This window comes from Varroa destructor, unplaced genomic scaffold, assembly GCF_002443255.2.
Source record: "Varroa destructor unplaced genomic scaffold, Vdes_3.0 BEIS01000002.1, whole genome shotgun sequence".
Lineage (NCBI taxonomy): Eukaryota > Metazoa > Arthropoda > Arachnida > Mesostigmata > Varroidae > Varroa > Varroa destructor.
In genome coordinates this window covers 14703684-14720527 of record NW_019211455.1, presented here as the reverse complement: position 1 = coordinate 14720527, position 16844 = coordinate 14703684, and the positions used below count along the sequence as shown (strand labels likewise).

The 16844-nt window shown below is 43.4% G+C and overlaps 1 protein-coding gene across 1 annotated transcript in view; it reads left to right on the top strand.

The window, feature by feature from the left end:
- Positions 1-16838, top strand: part of LOC111245548 (netrin-1-like) — a 55356-nt gene extending 38518 nt beyond the window's left edge. The window contains exons 2-7 of the mRNA XM_022794038.2: positions 11872-12060; positions 12195-12344; positions 13142-13189; positions 15213-15362; positions 15838-16029; positions 16510-16838. Coding sequence (XP_022649773.1) covers positions 11872-12060; positions 12195-12344; positions 13142-13189; positions 15213-15362; positions 15838-16029; positions 16510-16643 — 863 coding nt within the window. The 3' untranslated portion in view covers positions 16644-16838. The remainder of the gene's footprint in view (positions 1-11871; positions 12061-12194; positions 12345-13141; positions 13190-15212; positions 15363-15837; positions 16030-16509) is intronic.
- The last annotated feature ends 6 nt before the right edge of the window (positions 16839-16844 follow it).

Here is a 16844-nt window from a genome sequence, read left to right as displayed (position 1 = left end):
AAGGAAAAAAGAGTTAAATGTGCCAAAATGGTGTAATACTGTCTTAGTCTACACCCATTCGGATCATATACAGATTATATCATGATTATAGTATGATGAAAACAGTTAGGGCATCTTCTCTTATTTATCAGAAAATCTGGTAGTCAGTTTTCCCGGGTCAACAGGTTGACAGCGACAGTCTATGCACGCGGTTCATCAGTAGTGCTTATAGACTACATAGAACTTAGTTAATTTTGTTGGTGCAAACGGGAGCCGATTTTTGCCAGGCCAAACCGATCCAATCCACCGAAATGAACGCAGAAGGAATATGAGGTCAGTGAAGATCGGCAATTTTCCAGAGCCTTCTAGCCGGACAAACCGCTGTCAATATTACAAACATTCTTAGTTACTCAAAGTTGACACTTCGCTGAAAGACGATTGAGTATACTGTTATTGAGGGGGCAGAATCAAACGAATGCTGTACTAACCCACTGTTTCATACCCAATTGAAGAATGAAAGACGTGCACTTTTAACGATTATACTTCTCCGATTTTTGCTTTGTAGGCTAAATTTGACATGGGTGTAGATATAACGGGTCGAATTGTATACAAAGACCACAAGTCCTACGCCATCAAGGTCAGTTTCAGAACAATAGAAATACAAACTATAACTTCATTAGCGTCGTTTATTTCTGACTTTACTCAGACACCGGTGAATTCAGAATTAAATGGAGTTAATTTGTTCCTGAGTTACAATTGCCTCTCCATTTACAACTCTAGGTCTCCGTTTAACCGCGGCGCTATATGGTTGGACAATATCGGTTTATGTTCCACGTGCTTATGGAGTTGTGCCATGCTGTTGACTAGCTGTCAATTTACTAGCTGTTAACAAAAGAAGATGTCAACGGCTAGATGCCTCATAAAATTATCAAAAATCGCTAAGCTGTAACTGTCGACTGTAGACCAAGACGTTCGTTATAAATTAGCCGTCCTTCTAAACGAGTAACTCAGTTCGTTGTGACAAAAACCTTACCGGCTCGTTAGACTGGCAAGGCCAAGTTGACACCTTTGATATCTATGGACTCTGGGGCAGCTGATGCAGTTAAGGGTAAATCCTGCAGTTCGAAATTTACTGCTCTTTATGTTTTCGATCTAGGAAGATTGAAAGCAATGTTGCACATTGAAGCGACGTTAGCTGCTGAAAACGTAAGAAGGACTAGGTAGAGGTTGCGTGGCTATTCAAGTAGCGCTGCTAACTCTAAAGCCTACATTTACCTACCTCATTCACGTGCAACAGCAATTTATCGCATAATATGAACCTTATCGGAGCTTACAGCAGGAAAGGGACAGTGGAAGACAATCGGCCTCAGCTTTATTTCGAGTCACGTATTTTATTAACTCTCCAGAGGCAAATTTGCCCATATTTTACGAAAGCTGGATCGCTCAATTCTTTATTGCAGCCAACTAGCGCGTGTTACATCAACGATTGATTTTATGCAGCTAAATGGATAAACGTTTACCGGAAATCTACAAAACTTGAGAAATGTTAACGCTATTCTGCAGCTGACTATTCTGCAACTCCGTAGCTCTAGTTCATTTTTCATCATATATTTGACTGTTGGCTTGTTGAACTTACTACTCTAGCAAACGTAGCGACGTATTCCCGCGTAATGGGCAGTTAGTAGTTTTCTTTGAAGTTGAAGTGTCTTCTGCAGTATCAGTCGTTGTGCTAATAACTTCCCGAAAGATTAAAATTCAAGCTAAACTCGTCTGCACTTAGGTAAATCGAAAATAGACCCTGTAAAGAAACGAATTTTGTCAAAGATCAAGCGCCTGCTACTCCGCATTTGGTTACAGCGGTGGACTTGCTAAGAATCCTTAATTGTTGACCCCTCTTTGTGTCCTTAAACGTTATTCATATAAAATATTGAGTTTGAGATAAAATTTAATTCAAAGATTGATCAATCATATTGGTCTTATCCAAAGAACCTGTCTCTTTTTGCGTACCAAAAGAATTTACTCCTTTCGAGATATTACATATAAACAAACTATTGGAAACTATCAGCGTTGAATCGTATCGATCTTACTAACTAAATTGTTGCCGAAACATCGTATCAAGATCATATCCTAATAGAAGCTACCGTTTACGTGCACACGTTACATAGCAATATATTGCGCAGAAATGTTTAGCAAACAATGTTTGAGGCAAAAGGTCGAAATATAAAAGATTCTGACTGTTATATGTTATTGCCATCGTAGCGGATAGTAAATTATTCGTTGAACGGCCACCGGTGAGACTGACTCAGAAACTATGGACTCTGCATGTTCCATTTTTCGTTCTTTTTTTATTATAGAGTGTTCATTGCATGGCGCATCTCATTTTCCTCATATGTAAAAAAACAAAAGGATACTTAAGTTGGCTACGCCGCTAAGGCCATCGTCATACCTAAACAATCTGGGTCAAACAACCGACCATCAGCCATTTACAGTTATCGCTGAAGTATACAACCCCGCTACATAACGGATGGGTGAGCAGCTTTTCTTTCTTTTTGTCAGGGGATGATACTGCGTGAGGTCTCGAGTCTCTATGAAGTCCTATGCTTTCGTTCATTTTTAGGGTCCCTATATGCGCGCGCGTCGTTCCCATTTTATCACGAATATTCCCATTATCCACCAGTCTCTTTGCTTCCACCTTTTTCGCCCGAACTACCGTCCTAAGCTATTGGTCTTTAGGCCATGTTGTTACTGCGTCCCTGCTGCTGTTGTTCGCCACTAATGGCCCTTATAGTCGCTTCAGGATGACCTATCTAACCCGGGTGATTGTCCCCCAGTTGTCCAGTTACTTCAGCCGGCTCCATCTTTTACTTTCTCGCCAGTTAACATATGTACCTCATACCATCCTTTCCCCACAGCGTGTATTTCGGTAGCCGCCCTAGCTTCACAAGTCTCTATTCCCCACTGCCGCATTGCACTTTCTTCAGCTTTACCTTCCTTTATTCCATCGCGATGCAGTTAAAGTAGCTATGGCAAGGTACATATGTGAACTGTATGCCGGAATACCGAGTCGTTTTCTCTACGACCCTATGACGGCATAAGCAAGAGCGAACACTCACCACCATGCAAAACTATGCCGTCCATCGGGGGTTTGGTAGGGACGGAGCTCCGACACCAAGCTGCCATTCGCCTTCGGCCTGGTCATCAGCCCTCATTCTGCTGCCCTGCGATAGGGGCCATCCCTTGCTCAGCATCAGTATGCAGCACACACCAACACCATTACCAGTTTCAACGCGGGCTTTGGTGGGCTCCTCCACATGGCAGTGCTCCACTACGCATCCGGACTAGCCCCCTGAACGTCTCCCGCACTCAACGGACTAATCAGGACTTTCAGGCGGTGCTTTTTACTTGGCTACCAACTAGACCTTTCCCCTAAAATAGCCTGCCACGCATTCCGCTTGTGCCGCCATCGGCGCTCCAACACTCTGTTGCTCGCTTCGGAACTGCCGTGCTGACCATTCCACAAAGTCCCTTTGTCTAGTGAAAGTCTCGTTAGCCGGTTTTCGTTCGAGTGTTCATTCGTGTGCATGAGAGTGCGTATATTTGTGCAAGGTTTCTTAGCTTAACCCCCTTTAGCACCAACTATTTTGTTCATATCGCGCTCATTTCCATGTAGGGCTCTTACGGTTACCCCCTACACCGACAGACCAGCCAGGCATTTCCGACGATCCGAGGCTCCTTTGCTCTGCTATCAGGCTTACATTCTTACTGCGAGCCATACAGCATTTCAATTCAGTTTAACCCAGCGTGAAGCATCCCAGCTCCACCTCCTCTGGAGACAATGCAACGGAATGGTAATAGCAGTGGCCGTAATCGTATCAGTTGTCTGTAGAATGAGTTTTGCTTCAGTTCGGTCAATATCAGCCACGGTCAATATGCATACGTTAACACCCGTCGCGGAGAAGCTCACGTCAAGGTGAAGAAGGGAAAACAGCCGCATCTGCAGGCTTACAGATGCTTCAATTCCCCGGCATGTACCCTCCACTCACTCACTTCGCCGCGAGTTTCAGTTGCCTCTGTCCGTTAGGTGCTCGGCTACCGCGCTGGACGAAAAGAACTGCCTAGTGCTCATGACAGTACCAGAACGCTCCGACAACGTGTCAGCGTGAGGTACGGTGAGGAACCACGCAAACATTACGTGTATGCCCTCCCTATCCATAGCTGCTGCGAGTCGTAGCGTAGACCAGCAAACGAGGGTGAAAAAACGGAAAAAAAGGCTTAGAGGTCTAAACCATATACGGGAATCTGCTGACAGGCAGTACTTTAAAGAACTATAATATACAAAGTTCTTTCTTTTTCTCTCGATGTCTGTCCTCTCGCGTTCCTATTGTGTGATAGAGCTGTCCTCTCGTCAGGCAGACGTGCCCGGAGTCTACGGTGATGAGGAGGACGACAGCAGGATCAGTCGACTAAATTGATTTATCTGAATTAGTTCATTCAGAGCCGACCGGCCTTGGGCGTTCCGGCTTCGGTAACTTGATCATCGATCCTTGCAATCAATTTTCACACTGTTGGTGTTGCATCAGCCAGCTAGAATCTTCTCTACTATGGCAGTCTAACCAAGCTGGTTCGCTCTAGTCGGATTAGGGCCGGGTTAATTTAAGCGCCTGGTTTAAATTGACGTGAGCTTTTGCTTCTGTCTAAATCTTCTATCTGCCACCGAATACTTTCGTTCCAAATTTATGGTGAACTTGTGTAGCTAGCGCGTACGCCTCCGCTATTTAGTCACGAACTGCTAAGCGGCGATGACCACGGTAATGGATCTAACCGGGCCAGACGTATCACTGAATTGACTGGTGGCAGGGTTTCGGGTCGACATTAGCTGTGGGTGTTCAGGGCAGGCTCGTTTCGGAAGGCTCAATTTTGTGGCATTGAGAATATGAAACTTTGTACAAGTTTATGTATTATCCTACCCTAATTACGACTGTATTATATATCGGTCCTACACGCACATTCCGCCAGAGACACACAGACAGACAAACAAGCCAAGAATAAGTTAAATTCTAAAAAGTTTAGCTAGCGGGTAAAGGCGAGGCGCAAGCTGGTGCCCCAGCCAGCGCTCATGAAATTGACGGAACCGCTAATCTCTTTGAGTCCCTGAAGCCCGCAGGCGGAAATCCTTGAAGGTGTCGCTTATGAGAGAGCAAAGAGGAAAAAATTGGTTTTCCGTACCTTTAGTCATGGTGGTTTCAGACCGGTTTTTTCACCACCACAAACTCGAGTGTTAATGCTTGTCTATAAATCTCTAGAGAACAATTCCGCTGTCGCATAGACATCTTAGCTGATTGGAAACTTCGATTGACTTTGAAATTCTAATTTAGCTTAATCTATTTGGGATTTCTGCTAACGCAAAGCGTTTTCAATTATGGTTTACATATCCGGATGGCATAAGGACGTATGAACCTATAGTACCTGTTGTTTTTTTTTTATCTAATTTCACATAACAGTTCAAAATGTTGTTTAAGTTTATGGACATTTGAATAGGCTTAGATAACTAAGAAGAGAAGCATGTTTTGATATAGGATCCATCTCGTACAGTGCTTTCTGGGTTGGTATATCCACTGGGTAACTTACAGTGGTGCTAGAGCTACTCAGTACTCCCCCTCCGATCCGTATCTGTTAACTAGGCTTAGCCCTGTCAAACTGCTTTTCTTAGCTTAACGACGGCGTGAACTAAGCAAAAACAACGACACTGATAATCGCCTCCTTTTTCACTCAGTTTGTAAAAAATTATTATTGTCTTATTATAATCATTAAATATTCCAACAATCAGTCTATTTACATTCTTAGATAACACGACCCGTCTATAAATAACTATTCGAAAGATATTTAACTTGCGCAAGCAAATAAAAAAATATCAATCAGTTTATCGGATGCTAACTTATCGTAATGGGTAAACGGCGAGGACGCGCGTTCATCCTAAACTTACCAACCTAATTCAATGGGGTACGCTAGTGATTGTGGTTCAAAAGGTAGAATTTTCATGCGTGTGCCGTATACCTATGTAGCTAACTGTAACTAAATAAGATGGTGGAAAAACATTGACACCATTTGCTAACGATTCGTTTTGTACCCGCATTTGCCCTTTGTGCAGCTCCCTCGCTATGCGGGGGCCCCTATTCCAATCACCACAGCATATGAAAGCGACTGCGACATCTCCACATAGCCTCTTACACTAACTTAGAGCTTTCAGGCAACTCTGTCACTAAAATCGTTATTGGCAGGCACCTAGCGTATACACGGCCGCGTTCCCCATTCAAACCCTTCATTTCACGGTGAAGGCTTGGCTGTGACAGAAGCGGCGACACCAGTGGCTTCTTTCGTATAACGTCAGATGCCATCGCCGAAGCTTGTTGGTTAGTTGATTCATTCGTTCGTCATTCATCGTGAGCAACTTCTAGCAGATACCTAGCAAAAGTTGCAGTTACTGTTAGCAGGCATACAGAAGTGTACATATCCGAATCAGCGAATTCGCCCAGCCCGATCAACCGGTGACAACTGCCACCTCATCAATATTTGCCCCACTGTGTTTAACTGTTCAATAGGGCAAAGTGTACTAGGAGTCTTTGTCACGCGGCTGTGTGTGTGCGCCATTGCAGCGGGTGTGTACCGCCATAAGTTCTTCGATTGTCAGCGTTGTAACAATTTTTAACCGGATGGAGTTAGCACAAGTGGGTGGCACTATTCAGTTTTCAACCTAACATGCAAAGCCATCCTGTTAGCGTTCAAGTACTTGCTCTAAGCCATCACATGATACGAAATAGGGATATTTAAATACTGGTAGGGAGCAAACCATATATCCGCGTGCTGTTACTGCGTCTGCTGTTTGTGGTTGACTTGTGGTTGAAGAACCGCTGTGCGTGTATGAACATCCTCTTAAGACAGCACCTCTGCAACGCTCTAGTGGCGATACTCAAACGCTGAACGCTCAAATGCAGAATTTTCGGCAATGTTTAATTACCCGCGAAGTGTCACATCTTGCCATGGCCGCGTCTGGACACGCTAGTGTGTGCTCATTAGCTCAGTTCCTTATTGCTACCCGTTCGTATCTCTTCCCCAAATTTAAACCAGTTCAATCCAAACAACGCGTAACGATCCACACCAGTCGCAGACACCGTCAAGCGTTGAGACGCGTTGGTCTCTTGAGAAAACGTTTAGCAACTGCTAACATCAGAGAGGTACATCGTGCTAGTTCACCGCATACAAAACATCTTCACAGCTAGGTTGTTGAGTGAGTGTACAGAGTTAAGCGTGATGCATAAAACGTTTACGGACACCCTGGAAGGGTGCAAGCTCAGAAAGCTTTGTGCCCGCTGTAACTAGATTCGTATATTAGCACCACAGTGTTACGCTTGCCGTACGTGACTGCCGCCGCCGCCGCCGCTCTCCTGGAGGAGAGCATCTCATTAGTTTAAGCCGTCCTTAGCTGCCATAATCTGCCTTGCAGATGGCAGTCGTGCTGCCAATAGTAGCCGGCTAAAAACTACGTGTGCAGTAATAGAAATGCTCACGCAGGAACGGAACAAGCTGACTGGCGCAGATTGGTCGACTCCTATTTTCCGTTAGCGCGCTTATTTAAACCGCGACCGACTGGGACCGCAGCGCACTGACCAACAGCGAGCATTGACCCCAATGGTAGTCACATGTGCTTACCGCCTGCTACCGCAGGTTTTAATTTGCAAGATTTATCACCTCCAAGGTACCGCTTATCCTCGTCGAATCCCCGATCGATTATGGCTTTCCCGCTAGAAGCCCTCTCCATGAGCCACCCGCCCTTCCAGCATTGTTTCCCAGAGTGGGTTTCATCGCAGAGTACCTGGACAGCTGCTTTTCTTGAGTTAATAGCGCAATAGTAGCGAATCAAACGCCGAAACGTGGATCCCACAGGCAACGGCTACGGCTACAGATAATGTCGTCCTTGATGCTAAATTTGTAAGACGGCCTGACTGACCCTCTCGTTCTTTCGTCCGTAAAGGTAGCAGTTGCACTACTACAGAGCACTGAGGCAGGTCCATGTGGGCAGTCCGAGGATATAACGCACTCCTAACACCCTTTGTCCATCGACGTACGACCCACCTCAAACCCTCTGCAAGCGAGTATATTATCCCTACGACAACTAGAATTAGTTCGATTCATGGAGAAGCTACATGAGTGGCGGCACGAACTTAAGCTCTGAGATAGTTCTATACGGTTGGTTGGTACGGGATGGGATGGAGTGGGGTACCATTATTTTTCTGATATGTAAACTGCACTTTCCTGACACGATATAGCGTTCGTTAGAATCAAAACATTACGTTCTGTCGCTACTGCTCGATGCTGAAAGGAGTGAGTTAGAGCTGAAGAAGGCTGAAATGAAAGACCGTTTGCTTTACTGTTGATAGACAATCAGTGAATCTGTGACGCTGGTAAATATTGATGAAGTAAACATGCAAATCGAGGACTTTACTAAGCGAAATGAATGGCAACGTGTACTGGCGAGACTGGCCGGTGCCACTGCACCAGCCGGGCTCGGCTTCCGTAGCTGTTGCTGCTGCCGCTCCGGTTGTTGAAGCCGGGGGGATTACAAACATGGTGATGGCCCCGAGGTTGATTAATGAATAGCATGTTGATAACGTTCTTTCGAAGTAAAGAAGACTCCTGTAATGGAGAATACATATATATGAGTGGACATGTCCCTCTCTACAGCTCATGCAATCGTATATAATTTCATGCCGGTCCTACAATCGTCAAATCACACATGATGTATCTATATAGACAGGGATACATGCAAACTTCCTGTCCTGGTAATATGGTAAGAGAGTAAGAGGAAGGGGAACAAACCTTAAAAGAGCATATCCCTTTAAGGCGCGAGCGGGACTAAGAAACGTGACATCATTTCTATTTAGGGAAAGCAGACGCTGCAACTCTTAGGGAAATTCTCCTTTGAACGTGCAGAACTCGGCCATCGCCTATCGGCTGCACTTCACATGTTAAGCCTGTTGACTCGCGTCGAGATAATATATATATAGTACATCCATCCTTCGATAATACGATTTTGTACCTATGACATATTGTATATCCCACTGTACCCATAGGGAAACATATCTGTTTATAAATTAATTTAATACTATCCGTAAAGCTGAAGGAAACTGGAGTTAAAAGAACTTGGAAATTAGACCTGATTCAGCTGTTCTGCATCGGCTCGAGCTATAAAAGCTGTAGCTTATTCCCAAAGGGGCGATCGCAACATGTCTTCTATTTTGTCAGCACTGTCGGTATCCGTACTGTGGTGTCGGTCCCTTTAGGCGAACATTGCGTCGTTGATACAGGTAGGCATCTTGGCTGATTGGGGATTCAGCCAACTTCTCTCTGCTGCTGATTGCCCGTTATGCTGCAAGTGCTTCCCTTAAAGTCCCCACTGCTAACGAAACCTCGGAAAAGACTTTCTCCATGTTGACGGTAGCTGAGGGCTTTTAGGCCAAATTGGAATTAGCAAAATTGCTTCCTCCATCAGCGTTAGACCTCGCAAACTGCCCTTTTAACAGTTGTCCTCTCAGCAAGCTTTCTTTACGTTGTCGTCTGGTGATCGCCGGACCAATTCCGCGTCTGAGGTACATGCTACAATAGGCTGACATTGGTGCCTGTACGTTATCTCCAAAAGTCCGATACACATTTGCCCCTACTCCATTTTTTCGGTCGGTTGGCGTGGACTGAAAAGCTCCCACCGTATAATACATGCGCAGCTGTATCTAGAGGCAAACGGTTTTAATTAATATATATTTTTTTAGAATAGATTATGCCCTCGTGAGGAGGCATGACGCACAGAGTGTCATAAATGATTGTCTCCTCCATAAAAGTTTCCGGCACGTGGACTGGGTGCTCCTGTTACCCAGGCACTCTTTTATCAAACTGCTGAGTACCGACCTGTATTTCATGTTCGACTCCACATAGGTGGGACGTGGCACCGCACCTATTATAATTACAGATTGGCCAGTTACGGTCGGTCTAAACAACGCACTACCGCAACAAAGACAGCGGTGGCTATCCGCTACACTTAAGGGATGACATGTATCGGGCAATTTTTCCAGTGCAGTTCCAGATAAATTATCTAGTTTTTTCGGCTCCAAACGGAGGGAACGGATGAAAGGTATCGTAGGAACGAATAGCAAAATGGCGTGGCGTGGCGTGGACGAGGTTATTCGGTCCGGTGTTGCTGCGAGGTCGAGTAGCGAACTTCGCAAGTAAACTTCATACCAGTAGAATATTATGAAAGCCGCAAGTTCCCAGCAGGAAAATATGACTAAACGATCTCGACACGAACTTATACGGGATATCAGCTAACGAGCAAAAACTTTCTCACTTGCGGCTACAAAACTGTGATAAGTAGGACCGAATGAAACAATTGTCAGGACTGTCTAGGCTCAAGCCATTGTATATAATCATATGCTTAGATCACATAGTCGGGTTGTACTGTACTGATCTCTATTTGAGCTTAATGGTTAATGTACATATGCAATAAATGGCTACGTGATACACAGTTGGTATGTTTCATTCCTATGTGGAAAACCTATCCCTATTACTCAAACTAGTACTAACGCGTTTACAAAGAATGCTTCCCAGATCATCAGATTTCCATCCTTTCCCATAGATCTTCCTCGTAGTTGACTCATCGGACTCAATCCCGAACGTAACCAGTTCACAGGTTTCTTCGTATGTCATTCAATAGTGACACGTCAATAGGCGTAAGATATCATGTACTTTTTTTTGTTAAATGCCATGTTACTTAGTCGCTTGTCCTTTACTTTGGCTTCGCGCAAGATCACTGCGGGACACCTTCCCTTTGAGCGCTTGCTCGCCTCATTATTGTCTGTAGTTGTAGCTGTTGCTTTCTTCTCCGCCGATACACTGTTCCTGTTGACGATATTGTTCCTGGTGTTGCTCGGGACATGTTTTGTGGCTTTCATGATATGGGGAAAAGGGAGTCGTTATGGGAAGAAGGACGTATGGCATCTAAGCAGACCTGGAAGCTTATCAATAGCCTCACTATACGGCGTGATCTCACCTTCAGACAAGCAAAGTAGAGTCCGACAGCGCACTTCTCTTTTACCCCACAGTAGCAGCAGCTCCTTACTTCCGGTAGTAAAGATTGCACATTTACAGAGTGTAGTGTCGTTGTTGTCCCGTTTTTTCACCCCGGAGTTGCTTGTCCTCTCCCTGATGATAAAGTTGATGCCTGTTTGGCGTCGTCTTGCGTAAAACGTTTAATCACAAGAGGATCGATGGGCTGTGGGATTGCTTTTACGTGCTGCTTAGCCTTACCTAGCAGTGATTCGCTAAAACTTATCGAAGGTCGCCTTCGCTATGATCGAAGGCCTGTGTTCCGCTGCGATAGGTGAACTAGAGTTTTTTATTTTGCTTTGTCGGCGTAACGACTGCGTCGGGCATCAACATATGTTGCTATGAGGAATGTTTTTGATACGATTCAAAAACGCCTTATAATATAAACACTATCGATGACAACGTAGCTAAGACTAAGACAGTTCGTTGTACATACATTGGCGGCTGAAGATTTGGCCTGCTTGGAGTAATACCTGTAACAGTAAAATCCGCTCAAGGAAACAGGTCTAATGTGCGAGCGCCGCCGTTCAGCAGCCGGCCATTTATGATGTGAGGTTTATTTATTTACTCGTACTACAACTCAAACACGAATGTGCAAAAAGTTCTTTGGCGTATCAGTACTGCAAACGTCTTTTACGTAGAACGTTTTTTTCTATGCTATGTATAAATAATTTCTAAGCATGATCTACAATGAGGAGTCATTATATTAATTAGCCTTTTTTACTATCTGTCACGTTTCAGCTTGCCAGTGCAATGGTCATTCACGTGTGTGTCGATTTAATATGGAATTGTACAAGTTATCTGGTTTCCGTAGTGGAGGCGTCTGCGTAAAATGCCGCCATAACACAGCCGGAAGACACTGCCACACTTGTCGAGAGGGTTTCTATCGAAACCCCGCTCTACCATCCACTCAGAAAAAAACATGCAAAGGTTTGTGGGACGATTTGGCTACTTAAGTTACTACCATTTCGTTAAGTAAACGTATTCAAGTGAAGTTCAAAGAAAAAAAGAATTGAAATCTACGAATTCTAAAAAGTTCGTCAACTTTCTATTTTCTCTTGCAGCATGCGAATGCCATCCCGTTGGTTCGCTGGGACGCATCTGTAACATGACATCGGGCCAATGCCCATGCAAGGATGGCGTGACCGGTCTTACCTGTAACCGCTGTCAAAAGGGCTATCAACAATCGAGATCGCCAATTGCGCCGTGTATTCGTAAGTAGATAACAATGATCGAGTTCCAAAAAGCACGCACGTGCAAAATGCGCATACTTATTATACATGCATATATATGAGGGTACAAATAAATTGGGGCGAAACTGGCATCGCTTTTCTACGAGCTGCATCTGCGTAGCGAAAAACAGAGGCCAACACACAGACTCTAGTCAAGCGGAGATTCCTAGATCAGTTGAGGTCCTACTTAAGCAGCGGGTTTAGATCGAAATTTTCAAGAACTCAAGCGTCCGATAAAGCTACCAAATGCAGAACGCCTAAAAAAATCTAACCGTTACGGTTTCTTTGGCTGATCCGATTCGTGATATCTGCTTTCCTTAAAAAAGAATCTACTGCAAATTTTCTTCATCAAAGCTTACGATAATCACAAATCCGTTTTTGCGCGACTTCAATGAATTTTGAAAAAACTGGGTTTCCACTTATACCTAACGAAGCAGCTGGACACATTCCTGTTGGAACAGATCGCCGCCCAGTACATGCTTATGTTGTTATGCTCATCCCGGAAGCTCTGAAGTAACGTACTCGTTCTAAAAATTCGCAATCTTTAAGTACATATACTGGTAATGATGGTCGAAACCTTTAAATTCACTATTGGGGTATATACTTTTATTCTACCGTGGCCTCATCGGTAAACACTGAAGCCGGCGAAGACTTGCGGACCACTGTTGTCTAAAAAATGAATTTCAAAATGTCTAAATGAAAATAACATGGATTATTTTTCGTGGTTCACTTCTTGATTGTGCAAAATGTTTATTTGATTTCCTGTTAATTCCCTACAGGCATCCACGATCCAAATGAGCTACCAATAGTCAGCGCCCATCGACCAGGTTAGAAGACTAATAACCTAATAATATATAAAGATAATAATCGTAACAAGCTTAATCAAGTATATTTTTTATATAATATCTCTTTTTGCTTGTCAGCTGAGGTTCAGCTGTCAAAATACTGTTCGCTTACATTTCTTATACAACTAGCTTTAGTACACAACTATTGCATTGCAGAAATGCTAGATAGGAAAATATCCAACACAAATAAGTGGATATGTCTGTGTAGGCTCTAAATTGCGCTCGTGTCAGCAATATGACGCTTCTCTATTGGCGGTTATATAGCAATGAGCATAGGGTTTAACTATGTATCTTAGACTAAATATACGATCTAGGACATTGAGACAGATACGCGCTGCTATCTCCCATAACTTTTTTAGCTTCGAGCATGCAGGTGTATAGATTTACGTACAAAAGACGACTACACACGTCGTACGCAAGCACTAAACGAACGCGTAACCGGTACATTTGTCTGATGTAGAAGGCCGCTTTAAATGTTCGTATCCGAAAATACTCTTCGACACCCAGAAAACTAATAGCAATAATACAAAACCAATAGTAACAATTACGGCCGACCCAATCTAGCCGGTGTATCTATTAAGGTAAGCGATTCTATTCTGGTCATCTGTCAAGCAGAAATGGTAAGCGGCGTGACCGTGTCGATATCATGGTGTTCGCCATGTTGGCAATAGAATTAGCTAGCGGATGCACAGCAGCTGTAGAGATGTCTTACAGATGACACGAGCAGTCGAGCAGTCCCCCTTGTACCTCACTTCAGCCTTTAATGGTATGTGGTACGTTTAACGGTGTCTTCGCCATTTGAATGGCAATGATTGTTGTTGTTGTTGTTCTTCGTTATGGTCGTCTATACAATCTGAAACTGGGCATCGAACAAGAATAGGGACTCGGTGTACGATTAGGACATAAAACGAATTTTATCTACCTCAATTTGTTCACTGCAGGTCATCTGCGCACCTATGAGGCGAATACCTGTAATACTTTCTATGCTATGCATTGTCTTGATTAATGACCTTCTACCATTCTTTCGGCAGCACCGTAGTTCCATCATTGTAGAACTTCTGTGATTTCTCAGCGGAAAAGTGTGACAAATGATTTTTGACCTGCTCCATTAAAGTTAAGTGGACATTATTGAAGAAGTTCGGCAGATAACGAATTGAAAGTGCCAGATCCGGGAGATGCACTAAAATTTTCTGGTATAAGTTTTCTTAATATTTTTAAATGCTGGCTAAAATTTTCAACGCACTGAAAAATAGCACTGGGTGTTCCGAAATGTTTTTCCGCATGTGATCCATTATTTATCAACTGTGATCAATTGCTTCAGAAGCGGCTTGACCTAACTGCGTTTCTGTAAAGTTCCACAGAACAACGGAAACCCGACTAAGTTATTTTCTCTAAATTTATATGGCACCTGCACTTTTAGGCTTTTTTTTTTTTTCTTTTACACTCAGCTTCCTCTAAACGGTTTGAAGCTATTTGGTGGTGGATGTTCGAACCCTTGGCGATATCGTGGCTGCTCATGTAGTGTTCTTGTTAAGCTCTCGCAACGATTTTATCCACTTTTGTAAATAGCCGACCGTGAGAAGCATCTTTCACATTGAACTTTGCAGAAGAAAACGGTACGAAGGCCACCTTTGGGCCGTGTCCTTCGATAACGCATCTTGACCATAAACAGCATGAATTTCTTATGGGCCTACACCTTACTATAAAGTACAGCGGTTCATTGCAAACCGCTATATCTCACATCCGAAAAATAGCATTCCATTAAGTTTGGTATATTTACCACTGTCTGATTTCGGCTTTAAATGACGCCAGCGTCGATCTGACACGACTCTTATTACCTGCAACATGTGACTTTAACGCCATCAAAACTTTCAATACCTTTTCGTCAAACTAGTATGTATAGATGCGCCTTTTAAAGCTTCAACGTTCGTTAGTGATACACTTTGTTTGAGCTTATCTCGTAACAACGATATATTGACACGTTTACGTTGTTATTTGTCCGCAGCTGCTGAAGAAAAGGATGGCACAAGCAGCGATACTGGAACGGACGATGAAGACTACGAGGATGACGAGGGCCGATATGACGAAGAGTGCGCAAACTGCCATCTGCGCACTACTGAGCTGTCCTTCGGCAAGTTCTGTAAAAGAAACTTTGGTGAGATTCTCACACGCAACGTTACAATATTAGCTACCAGTTCCTGATACAGTTGAGCTGTGGTCAGTCATTCCGATCGGGAACTGCGGCACAACTTTATAAATATCGTCTCCGAGTGTGTGTATATATGTAATACGTGTGAGTTAGATAACAGCACACGCTCAAGTACAGAATTCAGCACACGGCAGAGCACAGATCCAAGTTGACGCTATAACATTAATCGTAATTAGCATTAAAGGCAAACTTTTACAAACATCATAAGTATTCGTTGGCCTACGTTCATCGGTAATAGTCATATTGAATTTTGAACAAACAAGTGGCTGGATTTAAGGTTATTTGTTCGAAATGGGAACCGTTTAGAAGAATTTTACATTTTTCTGTTAAATTTTCTCATAGTTATCTTATTATCAGTTTTGTGTTTCCAGCAGGCGAGCCATCTCGAAAACGTTAACTTTGATTTGCTTTTCATTGTTAGTGATCCAAGCGACGTTGCTAAGCAGGGAAGAGTTCGGGGACTGGGTACGTTTTTCAATTGAAGTCAACGAGGTATTCAAAGCGGGAGCTTCAAAGGTACGACGCGCCACAGTGGACAGCCTCTGGGTCCCACGAGCAGATTTACGGTGTCGATGTCCTAATATTAAACTAAAGGCCACCTACATAATACTTGGTAAGTTAAACCTCGCAAAAATCTGTTAGGGACAAACACATCTTTTTGTACTAAGACTAGAATTTCACTAGAGATTATAGCAGCAAAGTTTAAGCCCCTATAGGACTACTTGTCTATGTGCACATATATTGCAAAAAAAAGATAAGAAGAGTACCTCTTAATATTAGAATGGTGATAAAAGCATTGTTGATTATCTTATTTTAACACGCGTAATATGCCTGTCTCTGCCATACTGCGGAACAACAATTTCCATAGATATAGATCTACTGTATAGTGCTATACTACTTTGACACCTGCCAACGATACATGCTACATCGTCTATTCGAAGAGAAGTTATAATGTAAGACTGTAGATGATGAACAAGACCAGAAAACATATAAGGTATAACTAACAGAATAATTAATTGATTTTGATGTACTATAAACATCTATAATTTCCATTGCCTTTGTTTACGTTGATTTTTCGTTTATGTTGCTGCAGGATCAAATCAAATGCACGGTGGTCGAATGAGCATGACCGGCGACCGCAATAGTTCAGTGCTTGACGCTAACGAAGAAAACGTCCGCAGGTTGCGACGTTATCAGGGCCGAGCACGAAGATGTCCCAAGGTGTAGAAAAAAAACTGACGAGGTAGCAAAACGTGTACGAGGCAACACTGCCTAATTCGGTTTGATCGCTACCTGAGATCCACGTTACGAGGACGACTATGTCAATGATCTACAGCTACGACAGTACTCAATAGGACTGACAATATATATTGTACATTGTCTGACGAATAGTCATTGCGATATATAGCAGCTATCACCCTGTATATA